Source organism: Leptonotus elevatus, chromosome 10 (genome assembly GCF_054856555.1).
Source record: "Leptonotus elevatus isolate MCC_2025b chromosome 10, RoL_Lele_1.0, whole genome shotgun sequence".
Lineage (NCBI taxonomy): Eukaryota > Metazoa > Chordata > Actinopteri > Syngnathiformes > Syngnathidae > Leptonotus > Leptonotus elevatus.
Window position 1 is genome coordinate 13,709,500 of NC_141248.1, and position 24,885 is coordinate 13,734,384.

Sequence of the window (24,885 nt, forward strand, 5' to 3'; positions counted from 1 at the left end):
ACTTTTTGTCACGAGATGGATTGCAGTCATTGCGAGCAAAAGCTTTTAATTTGACTCCGGTGTGGTAATTAGGTTTCAATTGGCTGTGCTCGCTAAGAGGAATGGCTAATGAAGTTAGGCGACGCACAGGGCTGTGTGTGTAGAAAGGCGCCGGGAGTAGTTTGGGTCAGTACATTTAACAGTCTGCCTCTTATACTCTCATTCATCGTGTAATGCTGTTTATTGTGCGTATCACAGGCCTTTTATTCTCCTGTTAAGTGGGCCCGGCACATTACTGTAATGGGGATGAAGCATGAAAACACTGAAACCTGAGCTAGCTTGACTTCCTCCTCTCATGTCTTCATGAGACCTCTCATAACGCCGCTTCCGTCCCATTGGTTCATCACGTCCCCGACGTCTCCTTGCCGTGATGTCCAAACTGTGTTGATGTCATGAATGGCAGAAGACGGAACGTGGAACTCTCAGGTTACCCGGCAAGGAGAGCGCAAGAGGGGGTGCGATGATAATGAATTGCCTCAAATGATGTGTTGTTGGTATGTAATAATTGCGATCTAAAGTCCACGTTATGGACATGTGATCATGTGAAAATGAATTGTGTGGACATTGTGTTCTGATCTACTGTATACGGTTGGTGTGCGCGAGGCAGTGGGCACATTAACCACATGACGACCCCGACGTGACCCCTGAGAAGCGTGTAGGCGCCGGGTTCAGTCTGACTCTTGTCACATGATCCCCTGATGCCCCCCCACCCCCTTCCTCCTCCTCTATCACCACCACCATTATTCACAATGGAGCATTAATCTGAACAACACGTACACACACAAATAAAATCATTGATGTGAGCGTCACTAATTCCAGGCCAGTACAGGATGTACCGCACCTCTCACCCAAAGTCAACTGGGAGCCATCTTAGGAGTGCTTTGTGATCTTTGACCTTTCATAGAAATTAACTTGTAATCATCCTCAGGTCTCACTACTGTCATCATAGAAGGACTCGCTGCTGTCTGCTGACTCGAGCTGCTTTGTCGCTAAAGGATTAGCTAAGTGAGGAGAAGGATAAGATGGCCTTGAATTGTTTTACTGTAAAATTTTCAAATGACCTTTTTCTAATATTCTTTGAAAAGCCCTTTCACTTATGAGTTATTTTAAGAACTGGTCCACAGGCTACTAATGCGGTCAGTTGGGGCTTCCTGGTGACCCCCCGTCTATTATAGGGCAGATTTGATCGCCATATCTGCCATTTGAAACTTGATCAGATACAAGTAAATAAACCTACTTATTTTAACTTTTTTTGTTGTCATTCATTTCTAAACATAATTCCTCAAGCTGTTTCCCCCGCTTTTTTGTGTGTCTTTTTCACCTGACAAATGATTTACTGTCAACATTTAATCAAACATTAAATCACACTTTTATTATATTTCCAGAATTTCTCACTAGTCTTTATTTTAAAGGTGTGTCCCAGATCTCCTCTTCACTTCAGTCCAAAACAGCTTTTAAAACATTGAATGTGAAAATGTTGCGATTGGCTTGTTGTGTTGCACATTTTCTGTAGTTTATTTATTGTGTGTTGTAAAAATAGATTTGTTTGTGTAGTACGTTTTTTTGTTTGTTTAACCCCTTTTCGAAAAGGGTAGAAATTAGCTTTTTTTTTATGTTAAAATACAGTACATATGTTTTTACCAGCGTTCGGGCTGTATAATTGAGCCGGTTTAAATGATTGACATCTCGTTTGGCCAATCAAATGACAGAATCTACTCATTCCAAGTTTGGTAGCACTTTGGTAGGAGACTACTTAGCACTACTTAGCAAGATAGCTGTTGGATGGCTGATTCGAAGATAAAGGTAAGTCAAATTTTTTTTGTAAATGACTGTGGGGGCATTGGATCATTTGGTTGTTGGCTTGTTGCTCACTTTTAAGGCTGTTGTCTATTAAATACGTAGCTTTTTAGCCATCAGTAGAGGTAGCCTTTATATGCTAACCTGTTGGTCTTACTCAGACTTTGAAATGTTTTATATTAATGTTTGTTTCATTAGAGTGGACATGCTAATAAAAACGTCTTCTTCTTTTAAACATGTTGCTTTAACTTAACTCAGCTTTTTTGATTCACTTTAAGAACAACCATAATGCATGCGCACAAAGTGCTGTACATAAAGTAAAAACAGACATATAAAAACAAAGAACAATTAATGACACAAAAAAACTGTCAAACACAATAAAACATTAAAACAATGAGCTATCACAATCCTGCTATTCTCATATTAGTTTTAGAATCTTTAATTTAATAGAGTACATAAGGTCAAGCAAGCAGTCTGAAGCCGACTTCCGCTTCTTTTCCCCTCTCTCCCGCAATGGAGGCCTCCAGCATGTCTGCATCCTTGGAGTTGTGTGGGCTGACTCCAACTTGACTTCCTGTCGCAGAATTTTACAGAATCCACTCTCACACGTGGAGTATCGCCTAGGTACAGTAAGTGTGTCTGTCTCTGATATAATCTACAGTACAGTTTCGTCCCTGCTCACAGTGTCAGATCAGATCAGCATGATTACAGATGCAGCGATCTGTTGTTGTTTGGCTGTTTTCCAGAAGATACAGAGCGCCAAAAGATATATTTGTCCACAATGTAAATATAATAGTAATTAAGTATTCCCAAAGGCAAGTTTTAAGTAATTCTTATATATCTTAATTTGGGGACCTTAGTGTGGAATGTAGATGCCCTATGCCAATTATCTCTAAAAAAAAATATATTTATTTTTTAAAATAATAATAATAAAAAAAAAGAGCTTTTAGTAACAAATTTTCATCGACCAATCAACATTCAGCATCGTTTCAAAAGTAGGTTTGTGTACAGTAGTCATTTCTCAATAGAGCAATGCATAAAAGATGAGGACGAGGTTTCAAGAGCACAAAAGGTGTCACTCAATCCACAATGATTGTATGGCTGCGTCTTCACTATGCGGCAGCATTGTCTCCGTATGTGGCTCACGGCAAAGGTTCATGGAAGGAAGTATTTTTCTGAAATGACAATAAAAAGTACATGGTGAGGGTGTAAACGAGCACTTTGATCATGTGTGTTACACAAAAGATCAAGTTTAGAGGAGATAGGTGGGATATCTTTTCATTCTTGACTACAAGCTGAGTGACTGTGAAATCTGTCATATACGGTAGTTGAATGAACATAATAGGAAGAAAGGTATAAATAAATAAAATAGGGGTGGCAAAATTAGTGTGTTAATTTTAAGCTAATTAACGCCACAAATTTTTTTTAATGTGCGATTAATCACCGCCCCTTACTTGGAAAGCCTGTGCTTGGGGAATTCCAGTTGCAACACAGCAAATACTCAAAAACTCAAAATTTAGCAGTAATAAATGTAATGTTAATGCATATATTTGTGGAGATTGGGGTCAAGTTGAGTTTTACAATTTTAAAAATGTGCAGAATTTCACAAGTTACTTCATGTTAATGATTAGATAGCTCTTAATATGAAAAGAAAAATGCACTTAGCTGTCACCGTCTTACAAATGCAATTATGCCATCTCGTGGCAGAAAAATGACTTCAACACAACTCAATATCACACGTTTTTTAGTACAGTGCTGTACATCTTTTTAATTGTAACTAAATTTTATGAATTATTATGAAATTACTGTATCAATGACTAAAAGATTCATCCATATTTATATTAGTTTTACTTTTTTTCCAATTTTTATAGTAACAAGAGTATAGAACAGATATTAAATTTGTAATTAATCGTGACTATTGAACTCATGCGATTAATTACGATTAAAAATAATAATCGTCTGACACCTCTAAAAAAATATTTGGGAGGCCGGATGCAACAAAAAATAATTGACGAGCTCAGGTATTTATGTAATGAGGTCATCATATTTAGAAAACTGGCTTGTGTGGCGGCTCTTTGACTTGGAGCTGCTGTGAATCCCTACCGTGATTTGTGTCTGAACCGATTAGGCTCTCTGCTGCAGGTGACAAAACATCCTCCTCCTATTGCCGCCGTAAAGAGGACAATACAACAGGGTTTTGTTGCTCGTTGGTCAGCGCAACAATGGCACTGAAATGAAAGATGTGGACGGATGAAGTGGGAGGAGCTTCCAGTGGGTTATTTACAGCAGCAGTAGAGGTTCCAGGTGAGAAGGATCCGTGTCCGTCTTTTCTTTTATTGCCAGTCTTTCTCCTCACAGCGCTCTCGTCCACATCTCCAGTTTCCTTTGGCCCCGTTTCCATCATTCGGCCCCTGGCCCCACCTACGTGTGTGAAAGTTATTGTATCATTTTCATTCAACGCAATATGAGGCGGCTTGTGTTCCCTTTATGATCAAATGTCATAAAATGCTGATTAGGATTTCATGATTCTGCATGCAAAACGCCTGATGTATAAAAAAATGGAGCTATGTCAGAGATATGGAGGGGTTACAGGGACATGCAGTTTGCAAATTATATACGGTATATCCGAAGAAAGAGAGCAATAAAAGGGAGAGGAAATGAAAAGCTGATAAGTTATGCAGTTGTCAGCTCAGGATGTCACAGCTCCATATTTGCCATCTAAAATCATGGATTTGTATGCAAATGTGCATGTTTGACATACTACGCTTTTACCAGTTCAGTGTCGCAATATATATTTGCATGATTAACTCTATACTGTCGTTGATTTTCAGCCAACCGCATCACTTATTGAAACCTCCACATGTCTGGTTGTTGCTTATGCTTTTTATTAACAGCCTCTTTAGAGCCATAATTCCACCAAGTTGTGCAGTTCACTCCAGCTCACTATGAGGAGGTTTAGCATTATGATATTAGATCATGACGTCATCATACTAGAGCGACACAACGTTAACCTGACAGTTCAACAAAGACTGCAACACGCTAAACAAAAGACAACAATGGAGGATTTTCAGCATTTAGCATTCTTTCTTCTTGGCATGTGGCTGTCTACTGAAGACGCGCTTTTGTTTGTTGCAGTCATTGAAAGTGTTGATTCTGTCACCCAATCGTTTATTAGCTCCACCCTTTTTGATTTCTACCAATGTGGTTGCCTTGACTTACAAGTGTCCTAACTTGCGTGCTTTCAATTTAAGAGATGTTGCTTGGTTGTTGCTTTTGCTTTGTTTTGCCCGCAAAACTGTGGCTCCCTTTGGATCTCTATCCCGCTAAAAAATAATAATAATAGTAATTGAAATATATATATTAACTCATTCACTGCCATTGGCGGCTATTGACGTCAACAATTCATTTGAACTATTTCTATTAGTTTAGCATTTTTTCCCCCTTTTGTTAACAAGAGTGTGAAAACCTAGAAGTTTTTTTATTGTACATTTAGAACAAATTTGTGATTATTCGTGAGTTAGCTAGTGAAGTCATGCGATTAATTACAATTTAAAAAAAATATTCGCCTGACGCCCCTAATTTTTAATAATTTTTTCTTTTCTTTTTTAAATCGAGAGGCGACCAATTTTTTTTTACTATAATTATTATTATTTTTTTCAAAAAGAGCTCAGTATTGTTCATTTGGTAATGTCATCATTGTTCTTTTTTTTTTTTTTTTTTTTGTATGGCGGTGAGTATGTGTATGTGCGTGCGTGCGTGCGAGTGTGTGTGTATTCGTTAGCTCACCAAAAACCTATTAGAAAAAATCCCATACCGTTCACCTAAACCGAACACCGCCGTCAGGAGACCCGAGGGGACCAAAGAAAACAAAGGAAAGTGAAATCCAGCACCGGCCAGACACCACCCACCGGGCCACCAACCAGAATGCTTCACCAACCCCAGAAACATCTAAATTCCAACAAATCCAAAAAACCAGGGAGACCTCAAGAGACCAAAGGGAGAGACTGAGGAAAGGAAGGAAGGACAAACGAAGCAGAGTGAGATCCACAGACACCAGCCTCCACCGATTCAAATGACCTGAGGAGGAAGCAGATTGTTTTTTTACTATAATTAATCACATGACTTCAGTAATTAATTCACGATTATTCACAAATTTTATATCTGCTCTAAATGTACTAAAAAAAAAATTGGGGGGGGGGTTCATACTCTTATTTAAAAAAGTATAAAACTAATAGAAAGAGTTCAAATTAATTTTTGGCATCTAGTGGCAGTGAATGAGTTAATATATTGTTTTAAATTTTTATTTGTATTTTTTTAGAAAAAATAGTCTTTAAATCAATGAATGGTTTATATGAAACTAAAAAATTAAATATTCAAAAGTTGTCAGAGTTTAAGTTGTCAGAAAAATAGATGAAAAGTAGATGAAAAAGTTTTAAGTTACCTAAAAAAGTCCACCAAAAAAGTGACCATAAAGTAGAACAAAAAAGTCAGATTTTTTTTTTTTTTTTTTAAAGGCATAATAGAAAACATTTTAGAAAACAAAAGAATGAATACCAAAAATTACAGTGAAATGTACTTCTAAATTGAAAAAAAGCAGAAAAGAAAACGTTTGAAAAGTAACTATAAAATGCCCAAAACCAAAAGAAGAAATCCCGAAAATTACCATAAAATGTGAAATTAATTGTCAGAAAATTGATAGAAAAAAAGGCAGAAAAAAATATCCAATATCTTTGGTCCCATTTGCAACATTTGACAAAGGGAAAGTAGATAAATTGAAACTAAAGTCTGCTGCTTCATCATGTCATAAAAAATACTCCTCGATGGACCCCACGGCACGACATCAATCCCCCCCCCCGCTCAAATTTCCTCAGGGCTGAGCCTTGGGCCTCCCCTTTTTTTTTTTTTTTTGTCAACAGTGTTATAAGATAGTGGGCCAAGACGCCCAGTCCCAGGGGCTCACGCACACACAGGACTTTGGCGACCCTCCCTCCCTCCCTCCCTCCCTCCCTCCCTCCCTCCTGTCAGCAGTGCAAGCGGCAGGAGAAAAGAAGGGATTGTTCCGAGACAAGAGGGATGAATTTGTCTGCCCCAGACAGGTGAAGAAAAGCAGTCTGAAAGGGACTGTCAGTGCTTGTGGCGCTTGGAGAGTGTCCCGCTTTCCAGTGGGAATGTGCCATGTCAACTTCTTCTGTCACTCCACTTTCATGTACAGAGGCAAGTCCAGTAGTGGCTGGCAACACCTTCACATTTCTTTATTCACTCTCATGTGAGTAGAGTATGTCACTGTCTAAAGTTCTGAGTAGTCATTCTTCCTGCGGGACACGCTTCATACGGCTTTTCTTTCTCTTGCCCTTTGTTGTATGTTTTGGTATTACTGTATTCAGATCTCAAGCAAAGACTTAACCTTTGCGCATGACACCCAAATGTCACTGAAACTCGCCCCAATTTGTGCCCTTACCTTCCGTGGTGCTTTTGAGTCTGCTGTCCGACATACAGTCGTTGCCATTGGACCATAATTACGCAGGGGAAAGAGATACGGACAGTCTCGAAATCAAGAGTCATTTGCTCATCATATAGTAATTGTTTCTGACTACTCCCTCTTCCTCTTCCGGGGGTATATTCTCACTTCTAATTCGCCAAGATAACGAGCTGTAGCAGGAAAATACACCGACTGAGATGATGGAGACGAGTCACTTTTCATCTCTCTCTTTAGCTAGTCTGCTCGCATTAGATGGATCTGATTCTGCTATCAATTAGCAGCTCTAAGGTCATGATAAAGATGCCGTGCACGTTTGTCCGACTCCGAACCATAGTTGACAAGATCGGTATTACGCACTTGGCTATTCTTTTACCGGAGCAAAGTGTAACATAAACTTGACACTAGGAAGTTAGGAAATGCTGAAAGGCTCTGAACTGGATGCAGCTGTCTCATTGCGCAATGAATAGGTGAGACATTTTTGATTAGCATCGTCACACGTGTGCAGTCATCAAACAGTCGAAATTAAGCACAAGTGGGTACAACATCAGTTCCAAAATCAGGTCGAAAGTCAGTGAAGTATAAAAATGTCTAGTGCTGTCACTATCAAATATTTTTAGAATCGATTAATCTATCGATTATTCAATCGATTAATCGACTAATGTGATCCATTAAAATTTTGCATTTAAGTGTATTAGTAAAAAAATGGCTCCAAACGATGACTTGATTATTACTCGATAGTTGATTACTTGTCGATTAATTTTGACAGCTCTAAAAAGGTCTTTTTATAACCACAAAGAGAATAACCTCATGTAAGATTGAAAACTTGAGCTCTGTTTCTTTCTGGAGCTTTGGCCTGTCTTGGACATTGTCGTGAAATTTGTGACTTCATGTTTCTCAGCTTTGTGTTCTGAAGATTCTAGAGCTTTGGTCTATCCTGGACATTGTCTTCAGATTCAGGACTTACGTGTACCCATTCTGTCCTGAAGCTCTTCTTTCCAAAGTCTCATTAAAAAATCTGTTGAGTCATTGCCTGTATGTTATTTAGTAGCTTTGTCATATGAAGTCTTTCACACTGTAAAAAAATGCCCCCCCCCCCTCTATTCATCTGTTATCATTTCATCACGCTTGTGCTAGTTCACTCCTCTAAACTCACTTCTGTCTTTGTCTTGGAGTCCAATAATTGAGTTAGCTAGAAAAACAAATGGAATGAAGAGGGGAGGATGTGTGTACAAAGTTGCACGTTGGAAGTATGTCGTTTGCTTATGAGCTGATTTACAACGGCCACCCAGTCCCAACGTTACTCTTTTCATTCTTTCCTAATCTTTATGGGAACTGCCTCCTTGTTTTGCTTTGTCATGTTCTCGGGGAGGACGTGACATTTTAAAAGTGTCTATGAATAATTCCAAGAGCAAGGCGGGAGGGCCCAGAAAAAAGACGGAATAAGTGCTTCCAGGGTCAAAGGTCAGGGAAATCTTGAGGGGCGACCGTGTGCTGCACTTGGGTTGACCCGTGTCATCATGCAGGCATCCCAATAGGGCTTGCATGTTTAGTACATTTGTCTAGTTTTTTTTGTGCTTCTAGTTTTTTTTTTTTTCATTTTTGACTGTACTATGGCGTAAGATGTTTTCAGCTTTTTGCCCTTATTTTTATTGTGACATAATTAATTTACCACTGCCAGAATTTAAACTTAATTGTCTACAACACAGTACAGCATGAGCAGAGGAATGATGCACCTAATCCTAAAAAGGATTTAAAATGGGTCCAGATGAATACCGATTATATTTGTATTCATTATTTAATTGATTTATTCATTTATTTTTATTTATTATTTATTTTTACTTAATGCAGATAATCCCGGCGTTTAAAACTGGCATCGTAAAAAATTAACACGTATGAATATTTTGGTTTGTTGTATTTTTTGTATGCGCCAAATACACACAAAAAAAAGTCACAGCTTTATTTGGATCATGATCACATGATCATGTGTGCTTGTATCATAACTTGAAATAAAATATCAATCAAAAATTATGATTTATCCAATTGTGCATATTTATTTATTTTTGTTAATGGTGACATTTAACAGCTCATTTTTGCTGACCTTATAATAATTATTTTTGTTGAAGGGTTTTGATAAGAATGCACAATAATTAACAGTTGGAGGATGTCCATTGGGATACGATGTGGTTGTTAACCGGGTATTTTAGGTTTTTGTGGTGTCTTTGATGCAGGCTTATGATTCATGGATGAAGTAATAATATAGATTTAAGGACCTATAGATTGCTTGGCTAGATACAGTCATCTTATCTCAAACTATCTACATTTTCATCTGAAGAAAAGGAATGTAACCATGAAGTCTTAAGTGGCAGATAGAAGGAGCAGATACGTCTGAAGTTGATATCTTTATTTCATATGAGTATAAATGATGACCAAGTCAGAAGAAAGCGCTTTAGCTAAAAATATAGTCGTAACTGGAACAACATAATATAATCAAGGAACAAAGCAGTGAAAATAAATTATCTGAATAGCAATAATAATAATAATAATTACAATTAACAGTGTCAAATTATAAATCATAAAGCTTTTTTGTTTGCTTGCTTTTTTTATTTCTATTTTCGGTGATGACAAAAAAAACAATTCCAGCATATTTTTATTTAATGTAATAAAGGAGATTGGTTCATCGCCTTCTTCTATACAATATTCACAGTTACTATAAACACCATCTGAACCACAATGCAGTCCTGTTGTCCGTCTGTCCAAATTCGAAGCAATGTTAAGTTGTATTATTGTGTGTTTTTATGTGTGTGTCTGTACTGGGCCAGCAGGAAGTAGAAGAATTAGGTACCTATAGATTAACCTCATTTAGTCCAACAACACCATTTGCATAATCAATCAGAAGACCCTCAAATGTCTTCCCGTAGTGTCGTCCACCGTGGCCCGCCTCAGCCCATGGCCGTCACCATGTTGGAGTGGTGCGGGTGGCCGAAGGACGGGTGGATGGGGGTGGGAGTGGGCAGCATGTGTCCGGCGTGGCTGAAGGGCGGCAAGTGGCCCATGGACATGTGTCCTGCCAGGGAGCTGAAGGTCGAGTTCTTGTCATGAAGACTCTTGGTAAACTCCTCGTAACTCTCGTTGCACCGCTTGATCTTTTTGGACTTGCTGGACATTTTCCTGTTTCGTGTCTGTATTCCCTCTTTTTTCATGGTCAGGGGTCGGTTCACCTGTGAGGAGTTACAGTTCTGAGGTTAGAATGCAAGAAATTATATTTTAAGACTCTCTTAAAGCAGGATTCAAACATATTTTAGATAGAGACGTGATGGGTGTGTCCACAAAATTAAATACCTCCCTTTTTCTATCATTTAAAGGGTACTTTATACACTCTAAAAACAGTTGGGTCAAAAGTAACCCAATTATGGATAATAAATAAAAAAAGGACTAATCCACTTTATGGGTCAATTTGACCCAATTTACTGGGTTGTTTTATACTAAATGAACCTTTTTTCTTTCTTTTTTTACCCAAGTAAACGATCTGACCAATATTTATGAGTTGTTTTACACTGAAAGATCCATTTCTTGACTCAAAGTTGGGTCAAATTGACCCAAGTAGAGGATCGGTCCATTTTTGACTCATATTTGGGTTATTTTTTACCCAAATATTTTAGAGTGTAGACAATATATTTCACACACCAATTTTACCAATAATGACCTAGCCATTGTGTACTATGTTGCTAACCAAAACAGCAGCATTAACGCAGTATAATAAACAGTATTTCAGTTTAATAAAAGCATTTAGACTGAACAACACATTGTGTTAAGGAAAATGCCAACCCCGATCTTTGCAATCTGTGATGTCATTGGCAGCTGTAACGGCTAAGTAAAAATGCCACGTCATATCGCATGAGCTTTCAAAGCAAAAACAAAGCCAATCTTTCGGTATACAGCTCGCCACCAAAAGCCACATCAATACAGTAAATTGTCTTTTAAAGTAGTCCTTAACCATGTTTATAATCTCATAGTCACTGTGGCTAAAAAGTGAAGCGTGGAGAGTCTGTGTCATCAAAATGCTCCATAGCTTTTTATAACAAAAGCCATCTTTGTGTTAAATCAAAATTTAACATAAATTCTATTCTACAAAACTAAATGCTTAATCTTCAATATAATGGACAGATTGTTAATCGATTATTAAAATAATGGTTAGTTGCAGCCCTAATTCCATCCCTTAATTTGTATGTTTGTTTGCAGGATATTAAACAACCTCCATGACTAACCAGGGAAATCTGATTCTTAATAACCAAAAATTCAATTGTTTTCTGATCACACAGTTTTCCTGTCGCAGCAAGTTTGTTCATTTGTGAGGGCCGATCGCCTGGTGCGCGGGTGTGTGTCTGCAATTATTTTCCTCCCACCCCATGATTGACCACTTAAGTCGCGTTTGGCCGCATCGCTCGGTATGCGGCAGGCCAAATGTTACTTTTTAACAAACATCACCTCGCTCATCCCTTGATAATATGCACCCCGAGTAGCTGATGTGAATTTAGACGTCGCCCATCTTCATGCTATTCATATCGATCCCGGCCTTGTGGTTTCACTCAATAGCAGTCGCACCATTGTGACTCTCGGGGGAATAACCATGGAAACAATAAAGCACAAAGAGACCGAGCGGCCTCAAGTCCAAGCAGTGTGTGAGCGGGTCAAACAACTCTCACTCTCCCCTCGCTGCCTCAACAATCAGTGAAACCTGCCCCGCTCACTTCCCGACTACTGGACCCTGTCGGCTTTGTGCGGGCCCAACCTGCCGATCAGCACTGGGAGACTTACATTATGCAGCTTGTAATAGAGGCCGCAGGCGTTGCACACGGGATCTCCATTAGCGTTGCGCCGCCAGAGCGTTGTGGTGGTCGTCTGACAGTTAGCGCAACAGGTGCCTGCTCGTCTGGCTGCCGACTGCAAAGAGACATTGGTTAGACCGCTGCTAATACTCACTAAGAGTCATTCAACAGCGTGGGATCTTTTCATTTAAACATAATAACATTTTGTGAGGATAATGTTGCCTCCATATACGCTGTTACAATTTCATCCCTTATTTATGTTTCTTTGCAGGATTAAACTACATCACTGATGTCCATGGAACGTGTGAAAGTGCGGCAAGAACCAACTGCGTTTTGGTATGGATCGAGATTAATTGTTTCTGCACTCTAAAAACAGTTGGATCAAAATAACCCAAATTTGGTCAAAAAGGGACTAACCCAACATTTTTGGTTTATTTATTTAAACAAAAAAAGTTGGGTCAAATGAATAACCCACAAATCAGCCCAACTTGTTTGTTTTTTTACAATTCAGGTTTTTGGGTTATGCACGTAAACCAAAAATTTGGGTCAAATAAATAACCCAATACCCAAATTTTGGGGCTGATGATGATCAAATGCTTCTGCACTCTAAAAGCAGTTGGATAAAAAAATAACTCAAATTGGGTCAAAAAGGGACCAACCCAACATTTTTGGTTTATTTATTTATACAAAAAAAAGTTGGGTCAAATAAATAACCAATAAAACAACAACCCATTTTTGGGGGGACTGACCCAACGTTTTGGGTTACTTATTTAAACCCAAAAGTTGGGTCAAATGAATAACCAACAAAACAACCCAAGTCAGATTTTTAGGTTATGCACGTAAACCAAAAAGTTGGGTCAAAAAAAGAACACAATACCCAATTTTTGGGGCTGTTTTGTCAGTAATACATTTTGATAACCCCAAAAAATTAAAAAAACAATTTTGGGGGAGTTGTTTAGTGTGTCATTCGGGCCTAAAAGATTTGCCCAAGCAGTCGGGTCGGTCCCTTTTTGACCCAATTTGGGTTGTTTTTGACCCAACTATTTTTAGAGTGTGACTTTGCAGGGCATCGTGCGAAATCGTAATGACAAGATTCAGAAATACGGAGAAGGTGGTCTAAACGTATCCATCCAAATTAGGATTGTTTTGCCTTGGATGAGGTTTTGTTCAAGATATTAATCTTATTCCCACTGCGCTGGAAAAACACAAACATTTTCGCAACAAGGAAGCTGCAACTAAGATTTGTAAGGAAATATTTGCTATTGGTGCCAATTTGTTTTTCTGAAATAATAAAAAAATACTCCTACTTGATAACAAATTAGCTTTTCTTGTTAAAACTACAAGTCAGCACTTTCTTTTTTCATCAAACTTCTCTCCACTCTTTTTTTTTTTACTAAACTATTCACATTAATTATAAATATGCCATTCAGTTCAACGTGCGGCATGTATAAGGGAAGTAAACATTTTGAAAAACGCTGCAACGACGTTCATTTGTGTTGCGCAACTTTCCTAATCTTCCCAACTAGTTTGAAACGGTGCTTTTTTGCTCCACGGGTGCTTGACCACTTGAAAAATGAGGTCTGAGTCTATTTAGGAGGTCGAGGGAGGAAACAGACGCTGGGCCCGCCGCTTTATCTGGACCGGTCAGATATCCGGATAGGAAACAACTGAAAGGCTGCTGCCACCGAACACAAGAGTCACTGCCGAGCCATACGGAAACCGGGCCTGAAATATGGCCCTATACGCTATTATTGATAGAACGTGTTGAAATCATATATTTTGCATCAATCACAAACATGTGGAATATATTTAAGATAAGGTCGACATGCACACAGCCACACAATGTTGATCAATTCAGGTCAATAAACAAACGTAATTCTCATAGGTTAACTCATATCACCCTGCTGAACTAGATTTTTCTTTTTCGTGCTATAGATTTTCAAATATGATACCTTGCTTCTTTATCCATCAGCATTTTATAATTTATCCACAATGAAGCACATCCTAAAAAATACTTAACTCTCCAAGTATGAGGCAAAGGTTTTAACACTGCACTTAAATAAAGGGAAAAAAATAATATATATATTTTTTTAAATACACAAATAAATATTGAAGACACGTTCTAAAAGATTAAATTTAAATATACATTTAAATGTTAAATACAACTGAACTGTGCTTTGTAAATATACTGTACTGGATTGAAAAAAACCACAAACGTTAATACACTATAGCAATATGTATATTTTGAACATTTGATTTAAGTGGGACGCATACCACACTGCTTTCTTATATTGGCTCATTTTCTTCTCAACTTCTTTCTTTTAACATATATCTTTCTTTCCCACTATGTTTCCTTGTCCAAAGCTGCCCGAAACCCCGGCATGAGTCTTCTCAAAAACCCCCCAGCAAGATTAGATCATGATGTCATATTAAAAAGATTAGATCATGATGTCATATTAAAAAGCGTCTCCCCGCGTGGTCGTGGTGAGGGGCGCTATCAGCGACAGTATCAGAAGTAGCAGCAATAATGATAGCAGAAACAAGCAGCGAGGTCCCGCTCGGCTGACATCTCGAGCTGGAGGAGCAAGAGGTGAAGTCCAGACACAATTCCTGGAAACTCTTTGGAAAAATATAACTTTCCTGGAATTGTCTTCTCCCTCCCCCACTCAAGCCAACGCTCGTATTTACTCGCCCCGCAACACAAACACGAGCGGGGACTCACCAGTCTGCGTTTGGGCTTGATGAGTGGTCGGTTCTGGCCGTTCATCTTGTGGTACAGCCCGCAGGCGTTGCACAGGTAGTGTCCGGTGCTGTCCCGTCTCCACAATGGCGTGGCTGTGGCGCCGCAGTTCACGCACTCGCGGCCCTCTGAAGGAAACGCAGTCACACCATCATTTGAGATGAATGTGTAAAGGGGATTTTTGTTCATCTTTTACCTTAACATGAAGCTAAAACTCAAATGCAAAGATTATGTGTGCTAATTATGGAGCAATGGGACAAATTAAGAAGTCATTGGTATCCTCTGCTTTTTTTTTGCCATCATGTTTTAAGAATAATTATAAACAATAAATACAAATAATTGAAGAAATCACATTTTCAAAAAAGTGCTAAATCTATTATAAATGTAATAACCAGAAATGATATACTGTATGATGGTGTTAAGGGAACATAGTCTCATTTAAAGCTAAATATTTTTGATTTTGGGACGTGACCAGATCTCGGATGCTGTTGGGCTGAAGCCAGCTCAGAAGTAATTACAGAGTCACGGTTAACAAAAGAGGATTATTGTCACTGTGTTCAGCTATGAGTGCAGTCTTATGCTTGATAACCATTTATTTTCTTTTTTTTTTCAGAGAAGACTGTTCTAATTTAGGAAATGACACATTAATTTCACTGCCAAAGACTGGCATTTAAAATCAAGAGTCGTTAAAATTAATAAATTAGGCTAGCATTTGACTGTTACAAATTGATTTTTTTGGGGGGAGTGTTAGCAATAATAAATAATAGAGCTAAAATAACAACAATGCTTTTTGGCTTTAATTTTGCTCATCAACAAATGTGTTCCATTAAGGTTTTTTTTGTTTGTTTTAAAAACATAATTTAATAAGCTTATTACACGGTTTAACAAACACTATATTGTTTACAAAACCCTCAATAGAAAATATGTCAAATGTCTTATTTACATTCTAAATTCACATTTTCCAGCATTGCGTGATTTCAACGTTATTTTCCACACAATTGTTCAATTTTATATTTGTATCTATATTTGTTTGTCATGCAAATCCAGCGCCCGTTATTTCCAGAGAACTCACCGGTGCATGACCGAGTTTTGCCTTTGCTCTTCATGGTGCTGAAGCCGCTGGAAGCCCCGAGGAGGCTGCCGGGGTGAAACAGACTGCCGCCGTACTCGTGAGCCGCAGGCAGCGAGTAGGTGGGATACGTCGGGATGTGATGGTGGTGGGCGGAGACGCTCTGAGCACCCATGGAGGCCAGGCTGCTTCTCATCGGGCTCGAACCCTCCATCTTCATCCCCTCCGAAAACGAAACGTGGTATTTAATACATTCCTTCTCGTCCATTCTCGGCGAGGCGGTCCCCGGGTCCGGCGAGACGTCCTTCGGGGGCGTCGGGGGAAAAGTATACAGTTGCGGGCTGGAGTGGGACGGCGGCGTGAGCGAAGTGGCGGAGGCCGTGTTGGACGTGCCGCTGCACGGGTAGACCGCCGACAGGCCTCCGGGGGACGCCGAGCCCGGGTGGTGCAGGCTGGGCTTGCTGAACGGGCTCACGGCCCACGCGTTGTGGTGATGGTGGGCCGACAGAGCCGCTTTGCTGCCGTCCAGCCAGGAGATCCCCGGGCTGTGGATGAGATGAGGCCGGCACACCTGTGTCCCCGACAGGCGAGCTGCGAGGGGGAAAGTGGAGGTGACAACAGGCCCACGAGGAAGAATTGCGTTAAAATGTCTCCGTGGGAATTTATTACACTATTAAAACTATTAATATGCGAAGAGGAAATTACTTTCGCAATGTTTTTTTACGGCATCAAATGTTACATTTGAAACCTACCGTGCGCCTGGCTGTACACTCTGGCCCTGGCAGGGTTGTGGTAGTACGGGTTCCCCTGAGAGTCCAGGTGGTTAAAGAAGACATCCACCTCGTCCGGGGGCAGCAGTTGGGTTGAAGGCTCCATGTAGTTGTGGCCCAGGCTGGGATGGTGCGAGTCCGGGTGCTGGCCGTTCAGCACGGCGTGGGGGTGCATCCAGCGGGGCTGATCAGCCGCCACATCCATCTTCTGCTTGCTTCGCTGGAGTTAGTTGATTCTATTTTTTTTTATGGATAGCCAAATATATCCAAGGATGGGAAAAAAAACGCACGGATGTGGGAGAAAAAAAAAGTGTCCTTTTTTGCAGCGTTCTCCTTCAAGAGATCTTCACAATGGCCATTTGCACTGAAGCACTAATGTTGTTTGCTGTCGTCCGAATTGAATTCAACTCCTCTCTTGCACATGGAGTCCAAATCTGCAGTGAGCAAATGCAAATATTACAAAATAAATAAATAAAAACACTGCATGAGCAGCATTCGCCTTTGAAGTGTACTCACATGGAGTAACTTGGCGTCCTTCAGGTGCTGCGTCCGTGTGCGGTTGTGCTGCTTGCGTCCGAGTGTTTGTCAAGAGAAGACTCTGCCGGTCCACTGGGACTTGAAGCAACACGTAACTGCGCCTGCCTGCCTGACAGCAAGCAGCCACCATTGTCAAGCTGTGGGCGGAGTCACCAGGAAAGGCTTTCTTTCGGCCAATGAGGAGGCCAGGGTAGAAGAGAGGAGGCGGGGCTTCCGGACAGGATACTCTTCAAGGTATTTTAGATTATCTCCGATTGTGTGCCTGATTTTAAACTCTGGTATGACTTGATGAAACTGTTGGGTATCTCTTTAGAGTGGCAGGGAAGTTTTCCATTTTTATTCTTCTCCAAATTTAAGTGTACGCCCAGACCTTTATGATGACGATGATTATGGTCATTTACTACTTTCTGCATTCTGAAAATTGCTCCAAAACGAGCATCTTAGTTCGTATAGTTTACATAAATTGATGTTACTGTTTGTGTGTGTGGGTGCGGTGGGGGGGTCCTTATTTCTCCCTCCTCGCGCGTGATTGACAGACAATAATTGAAGAGGGAGCGCGTGCAGCCCTGGAAGTCCACACTGCCGCCTGCTTGACGCCGTTTGCTGACGTCATTGCATCAGAGGGAAAGGGGGAAAAAACTGATTCAGGACGTGATTTTTTTTAAAATTATTATCTGCAATAGAGATAGTGAGAAGAGAGGCATTGACGGAGGTTGCCCAGCTGATGAACTCCAGGAAATTATATTTACTCCGTGACAACTTAATATACATCAAGTGCACTTTCTTTGATTTCATTTCGAGGAAACTCCAATGGGCAAACGCAACTTCACTACATATCGATTAGATCAGATGAAATGAGATTAGGCTATTCACCAGTGACGACATTCCCATTGAAACACACCCATCAAAGGGACACGTTCTCTTGATTAGTTCACTTGCACTGTGAAAGTGATCACTAATCAACTTGTTGCCACAATAATGATGGGGCCTAATATTAACATTGTGAAGTCTTCTCTGTTGCAAAACTTTATGATTTGCGAGCATCATGCGTTATCGATGTCATAGTTATTTTCTTTCTTAAATAAACTCCCAAGACCCAAAGAATGATATCACCCAACTGAATATTTGTTGAATTTGGCAGGTATATTATTATTAATTTTGTTTCCTCATCCTGTAGTTCTACTCATTTATCCCCATTACATTTACACTGATGTAATGCGCGAATTTCTCTGCTATAGTGACTGATAATGTATGAATTTATGTGTTGTTCTGCAGGCCATCTCCTTTCAAAATTGACCATATTTGAGTTTTCTAAATTTTCGGATAACCACAGGTGCCCTTTACCATCCTATACAGTAGGACCTTTTTTCCAGATATGCATAAGCTTGAACTATAATGAAACAAATAAGAGGCAGCAAAAAGAAGTAAATAAATAAAATACACAGTTGGCCTAATAGGTTTACAGTTAAACGGTTGGCATATTATTTTTTCTTTGTCATCTCCAATAGGGAGATTATTTACTATTTACTGATAGGGGGGAAAAAAAGCCAAATAGACTGACGTCAACGGAGGAAAGGGAGCAGAGTGGCTTTGGGTATATATTAGAGCTCATCAGCATGATAATATGAGCAGACACATGCTTCTCGTGTGAGCCCTTTTGATCCTGCCTGGTGATAAAACCTTATCGGCGACAAACATCCACTTCCATTTTAGGATTTGACATTAATTCAATCCCTCCTCTTCTTTTTTCATGCTCCTTTTTTCCTCACGATCCAAGGAGAAAAAGAGGTCTCAACACCGCACAATCTTATTATGCAAAGAAACGGAAGTGGCTTTGGCCTATAATAAAAATAAGGCGACGTCATCTTATTATTATTGTTTTTTTGTGTGAGTTGTGTTTGTTAAAACAAATGCTAATTATTATATTATTATTGTTGGTGTGAATGTGCATTTTAGCCAAATTGGAAATAAAATGCAGTTCGGATCCTTAGGTCCCTCTAACCCATCCCGGGGTAATTTTTCATCGGTGCGGGCTAATCTTTGTTCTTTGTGAAGATAATAAATAGCCTAATCGTTATCAGCGGGCTGCTGGAGGTGTCGCGAAGAATGGGGGGGTTGATCGGCCCGGGAAATAGGCTCCCAAGTGGCGCAGAATAAATGGTATTTCTTATCTCTCGCTCCCAGATTATCGCCGCCTTTTCAAATTGGCACAACAAATACATCTAATGCAGGGAATGCATCATTTGCTGGTCCAGATCTGCGCGGATGATTGATAGATAGACACACAGATAGATGCAAGGAGGGAGAAGCGTGTCAGCTTTTTATTTGCACATTTAACGCTCTGCATGTGCAAACTCTTTTTATTGTGTGCAGTGGGCTTCTTTCTCCCCTCTTTTATTTTTAGGTTATCTGTGGCAGCCATCTGAGGTTCCGCTTCTTTGTTGTGGCATCACGAATATTATTTCTTTCATGTCGGATTTTACTGGATAAGGGTTAAATAGACACAGCCGCTTCGACGCTGCTCGGGAAAAAAATAATATTTGAATATTACTGCGGTTGAAATCTGCGCAGATAGAAAATTCGAACCGCTAAGTATTAAGATTAAATGTTCTGTTGCAAACTGGCTTTGCTAGATCTTATAGCCACTTAATACTGAAGATTGCACAGCCATGTTCACAGTTTCGTTTTAATCTTTCTTCTAAATCATGAGAAAATTAGTTCGAAATCATTTTTAAATTCAAAAGTGTATAGAAATCTCCACGGACTTGACTTAAAGATTTGCGCTATTCAGTGGGAAAAGAGAGTGCTTGTGTGTGTTGGCTTGGCGTACCATACAAATATATTTCCCAAGCCATAAATACAAGATGGATGCTTTAATAAGTTGGCAAGTGCAGCAGCAGGGTGCTGGTGCTGCTACTGCTGCTGGTCTCCAGGGTAACGCAGATAACGGAGCACTCATTTTCCATATCTTACACTCTTATTATATTCAAGGATTATAGTTCTCCTTCCCTCAAAGGTCAAACGTAAAGTCAAGCCAGTCAGGAGTGTTCCTCCTCTTCCTCCTCCTCCTCCTCCTCCTCCTCCTCCTCCTCCTTCCAGTGACAGAGCGTTTCATATTTTTTCATATTTAAACGTTGCAAGATGACCTTTGCTGACACACAAAGCGCACACACAACAACATCTCTCTGAATTTAATCTTCATGTAGTCCTGGCTGGGTTTGAGCAAATCAGTTTTTTTTTTTAAGTCTTAAAATGTATTATAATAATTGATCTCGTATGTGCGTATAGGTGCAAATTCATGCGTACAGATTTGATCATGCATATCGTGAATTCTCCGGACACGATATGAAGATGAAGATTTCTCACAGAAAAATTAACCTAGATGTCGTCTTAACAAAAATTTAATTGAATTGAATTACACATTTTATGAAATCGAACTCAGTCATTTATATTTTTGAAGTAAATGATTCAACTCATAGAAACGACATCATAGTTTAGGTATAGAAATGTATGCCGTCTCGAAAGGCCCTTGACTGTAAGATTAGATGCTGGAGGATTCCATCCGGGCCGTTCACTGCGCTTCAGGTTGGAATAAATTAGTGGGCAGCGCCACCTAGCGTGAAGTGTCAATATTGCTCAGTGAAAAGATGTCAAACCAAGTTCAGGACAGATACTTTCATCTTACATATCTGCTCATAAATATTTTTTTTTTTGCGACATCCATCCTAAAATAAATTTGCTCATAAATCTTTGTGATGGAGATGATAACCTAATATCATTATTTGACTCCCGAGTAATTGTTCATTTTCAACTAAGGTCCAAAAAGTACAGGTATAAATAGGCTTAATAATCATAATAATGGCATTGGAGCACCCTAGGAACACGTCATAATGTACATTTCCCCCTGGGAGATGTAGAACAGTGTTGTCCCGTTTTGTTTTGTTTTTAAGAATCACATTTACGCTTATGGCAGTGTGTAAAGTGTACTCTAATGTGTGTTGAGTAATGCAATTTATTTGCATGTATCCCACTTAAAGTTTTCAAGAAAAGTACCAGAGACATCCCGAAGTGTCCTCCATCACTCTGTGGGATGTCTTGAAAATGATCTCTAATGACTAATTAGAGGTCAAAAGGTTTAATACTTCACTTCCTGCCAAGAGACTAGCAGGAACTGAGCGTTTACAACACCTTGTCACTAACAACCTGTCAGTCAACGCCGTCCGGGGAGTTGAAGAATTCAAAACAGCTCTCTCCCCGCCACCCTCAACCTCAAAGTCTATTCACCAATTTCAGACTTTTCACCTTTATTATGTCTAATTCATTTCCTGTGGGGATACTGTGTGTTTGTGCGCCAATGTTTTTTTTTGAGTGTGTCTGTCTTGTAATGTCAGCAAAGCAGCAGTGAGTGTAGTTTCATAGTCTCAGTTTAGGGGGGGGGGGGGGTGTTCGTCTTTAACTGCATTTCTTTAGTCAACTAGCATAATTGCCCGTAACATGTTTTGAACGGGAAGAGTCCAGTTAATTTGATTCAACCTTTGCGGATTACCATAACCTAGATGGATGAGAATCTACAGACTTTTCTTTTTAGCAACCACATTGGTATGTTTATTGATCTTGTGACTCTAAATCGAAAATGACTTTTTGCATTGTATTTATTTCAGGGTTATATTTACATAGTTTAGAAGAAAAAAAAATTCTATAGGAAGCATGCGGAGTAATTGGAATTCTGAGTTTGAATTTGGAGTCAACAATAATGTTAGATTATAGTTCAAATGTGTACATTTCTGAGGAAGAATTATGTTTGTATCATTATTTATATACCCTTATTCACTTTAAAGGTAGTTTTAAGTGTAACATTGTGAACTGTCATACAACTGTAAAAATATATCATATTAAATCGATAAACAAAACTCTAGCACACAGAAAAGTTGTAATACGAAGATAAATCACACGTCACCGCATCCAAAATGGTAAATCGTTACAGAATGTTGCCATCACATAAACATCAACTCTGTTTGCCTCATCACAAGAATTCCCCACCTGAAACCTCCGCTATATATCTTTGTGGGTATGTTTGTGTGCAATATTTTCTACAACCATTTTTTTCCCGCCATGTGCAGTTGCCGCGTGTCAAATCTGACACTGATCCTCAGTCTTGAAATCCTGATTTCCCTCCTCTTGTGCTACGATGTCGGCTGTTTTGCTTAAGCTCATTCTCAGAGGCAATCCGCCCTGCCTGGCTCTCGTTCTGTGACACGCACACACACAGGCGACACTTTCAACATTTTCTGATCTGTCTCTACATTTGTTATCTCCCTCCCTCTGTTCTCCAGCTCACAAACTACTGTAAACTAATAACCTCAAAAAAAAAATCCCCATTTTAAATGTTGCTGTATTTCTTCAAAGACAAAGGGGTCATGAGATTGTATTTACAACGTGTGTGTTTGTTTTTTCGTTTCAGACTCTCTTTTATCCTCACGCCGCAATTTTTTACCCTAAATCTTCACCCAGAAACCAACAATGGGAACACTTGCCATGCGTCACCAGAAGGAAGGTGAGTCCCCACAAAGCACTTGATTGAAAAAAAAACACACGCACACACATTGACACACGCTTGCTTCATCATTCATGACAAATGTGTCGTAGATTATAGTTATAGATTATATTCTATGACCTTTCCTCTATCATGCCCATTTTAGACTCTAACTCAGTGGGATTCTACACTTGCCCCTATACTTTAACCATCAAACTTTGTTTCCACTTTGTGCAGCATTTCAGTGAGCTCGTCCATATCGAGCAGGGGTCAGCAACCTTTCTTGTCGAAGGAGCCAATTAAGGCCAAATAAATAACCCCAAAAATCTGTCTGTCTGGAGCCATAAAACATTTGAACATTGTGTTGAACGAAATAATGTATTAGTGTTAGTCTAATCTATTGATGGCCCAGGAGCTAATTAGAGCTGCACCATAACAGAAAAATATGCTGCGTCCAATATTTTGAGATTCACCTTTCATCTTCAGGGTTTTTTTGCTGTTGTAATTTTTATACTTCGTTTTTCATAAATTTTTAGACTTTTCTGCCTTTCTGTCAAATATCTGACTCTTTTTTTTTTTTGCCTCATTTTCTGCCTCTCTTCTTTGTTTTTTGGACATGTTATGGCCATTTTTTAAAACTTTTTTCCCCTTTTTTTTGGCTATCAATTTTCTGACATTTTTATACATTTTCTGGACATTATATGGTAATTTCCGTGATTTCTCCTTTTGTTTTTGGACATTTTAATAGTTACTTTTTGAATGTTTTCTTTTCTGCCTTTCTTTAAAAAAAATTCTGACCTTTCTGGCAAACTAAAGATATGTAATTGGTAAATTTCTTTCTTTTGTTTTTGGACATTTTTGGTTTATTTTTAAATGTTTTCTTTTCTGCCTTTTTTAAATTTAATTCTCTGACATTTTTGGCAATTTCTTGGACATTTTATGGTAATTTTCTAATTTTCCTCTTCCTTTTTGGACATTTTATCATTACTTTTTGGACATTTTTAGATCATTTAAAAAACGTTTTCATCTACCTTTTGTCTCTCAAGTCAAGAATTTGGACTCTAACTTTACTGAATATTTTATCTAGAAAAATACAAATAAATGTTAAAAAAATATATTCATTTCTACAAAAAAAATTAACAATCCACAGGGAGCCACAGGAGAGAAACTAAAGAGCCGCAAAGGTTGCAGACCCCTGATATATATAGCAACACGATTGGCACAAAATGTAAAATGGCCTCAGTGTGACGTATTGCAGTTGTACATCACGCAAAACTACATCCACAACAATCAACCTATTATTAAATGAATACTTTAATATACAATTACTCGTACCTTTTAAAGGTATAAATCACAAATGATTATTGTCAAGACTGAATTTTTGATATTGCTCTTATAGAGTGTTCAGGTGTACCTAATGAAGTTTCTGGTTAGTGTTGCATGGCATCATGCCATCACCCGATGACAACAAATCTAACTTATAAGTTCATATTAATGTTGTAGAGTACAAAAATATATATATACAGTAAATACTGTATATGTGATTGTTTCAAAAGTCATACACTTCAACCTTTAGTGTCTCCTCCTCCCTGCAACATCTTTAGCCTTCTTGTGCAAATATAGATTTGAAATGAGGTGGAGTCATGAGGTGGAGTGAGGCCTGCAACGTGGTGCCATCTGTGCTCTCCCTCTCTGCCTCGCCTCCTCCTCCCCACACTCCCCCCAAGCCTTCACCACATCAGGATACACTTGTTCTGTTGAATTCCGGTTTCAAACGGAACGCTGCCTTGCTTGCTGTGTTGCCTTGCACGTCTCATGCAAGCAGGTACATGCTGCCTCCCTCTTGGGCCTGTGGTCAGGGGAGGGAGGCCTCTAACGGCCTCTTCCACTCGCACACCTTTTTGAAACTTCGCCTGCTCCCGCTTCCTGCCCCTTAGCCTCACTCCCCACAGACAGGCCCCCCCGCCTGCTCCCCTCCGACGGAACACGTGAGCGCCCTTATCGCCCTCAGAGCACATTAAACCATTCGATGTTCCCTCTGCTATTATGCCGCCACTAAGTTCATCGCCAATTTTATCCTTAGGGCGAGCGGTCA

The 24,885-nt window shown here is 39.4% G+C and overlaps 2 protein-coding genes across 6 annotated transcripts; one reads left to right on the forward strand and one right to left on the reverse strand.

Annotated features, from left to right (window-relative positions):
* Positions 1-1,750: 1,750 nt before the first annotated feature.
* On the forward strand, positions 1,751-24,825 carry LOC147167185 (uncharacterized). Of its 5 annotated transcripts, none has more exons than XR_015096268.1 (6): positions 1,751-1,842; positions 2,356-2,465; positions 3,965-4,140; positions 12,413-12,477; positions 17,261-17,491; positions 22,719-24,825. XR_015096268.1 is itself a non-coding variant. In XM_086086750.1 (5 exons), the coding sequence occupies exons 3-5, from the start codon at positions 4,077-4,079 to the stop codon at positions 17,435-17,437; spliced, it is 306 nt and encodes a 101-aa protein (XP_085942876.1). In that variant the 5' UTR covers positions 1,751-1,842; positions 2,356-2,460; positions 3,979-4,076; the 3' UTR covers positions 17,438-18,184. The 5 variants fall into 5 exon arrangements, 1 of the variants encoding a protein (XP_085942876.1); XR_015096269.1 differs by having other exon boundaries at positions 3,979-4,140; XR_015096267.1 differs by having other exon boundaries at positions 2,356-2,460.
* On the reverse strand, positions 9,702-17,404 carry gata2b (GATA binding protein 2b). Its single transcript, XM_086086749.1, has 6 exons — positions 17,237-17,404; positions 16,703-17,154; positions 15,954-16,541; positions 14,864-15,009; positions 12,131-12,256; positions 9,702-10,533 (listed from the first exon to the last, which is right to left on the reverse strand). Exons 2-6 carry the CDS (start codon positions 16,923-16,925, stop codon positions 10,255-10,257), a joined length of 1,362 nt encoding a protein of 453 aa, XP_085942875.1. The 5' UTR covers positions 16,926-17,154; positions 17,237-17,404; the 3' UTR covers positions 9,702-10,254.
* Positions 24,826-24,885: the final 60 nt, after the last annotated feature.

What these genes read in the sequence shown, in the direction of transcription:
- LOC147167185 (XM_086086750.1), top strand. Translation starts at nt 4,077, where the DNA reads ATGTGGACGGATGAAGTGGGAGGAGCTTCCAGTGGGTTATTTACAGCA. An exon ending in AGCAGCAGTAGAGGTTCCAG is followed by an intron (nt 4,141 to 12,412) that starts GTGAGAAGGATC and finishes GTTTCTTTGCAG; the next exon opens with GATTAAACTACATCACTGAT. An exon ending in CAAGAACCAACTGCGTTTTG is followed by an intron (nt 12,478 to 17,260) that starts GTATGGATCGAG and finishes GGCGTCCTTCAG; the next exon opens with GTGCTGCGTCCGTGTGCGGT.
- gata2b (XM_086086749.1), bottom strand. Translation starts at nt 16,925, where the DNA reads ATGGATGTGGCGGCTGATCAGCCCCGCTGGATGCACCCCCACGCCGTG. An exon ending in AGTGTACAGCCAGGCGCACG is followed by an intron (nt 16,542 to 16,702) that starts GTAGGTTTCAAA and finishes TCCCCCTCGCAG; the next exon opens with CTCGCCTGTCGGGGACACAG. An exon ending in TCAAGCCCAAACGCAGACTG is followed by an intron (nt 12,257 to 14,863) that starts GTGAGTCCCCGC and finishes GTCTCTTTGCAG; the next exon opens with TCGGCAGCCAGACGAGCAGG.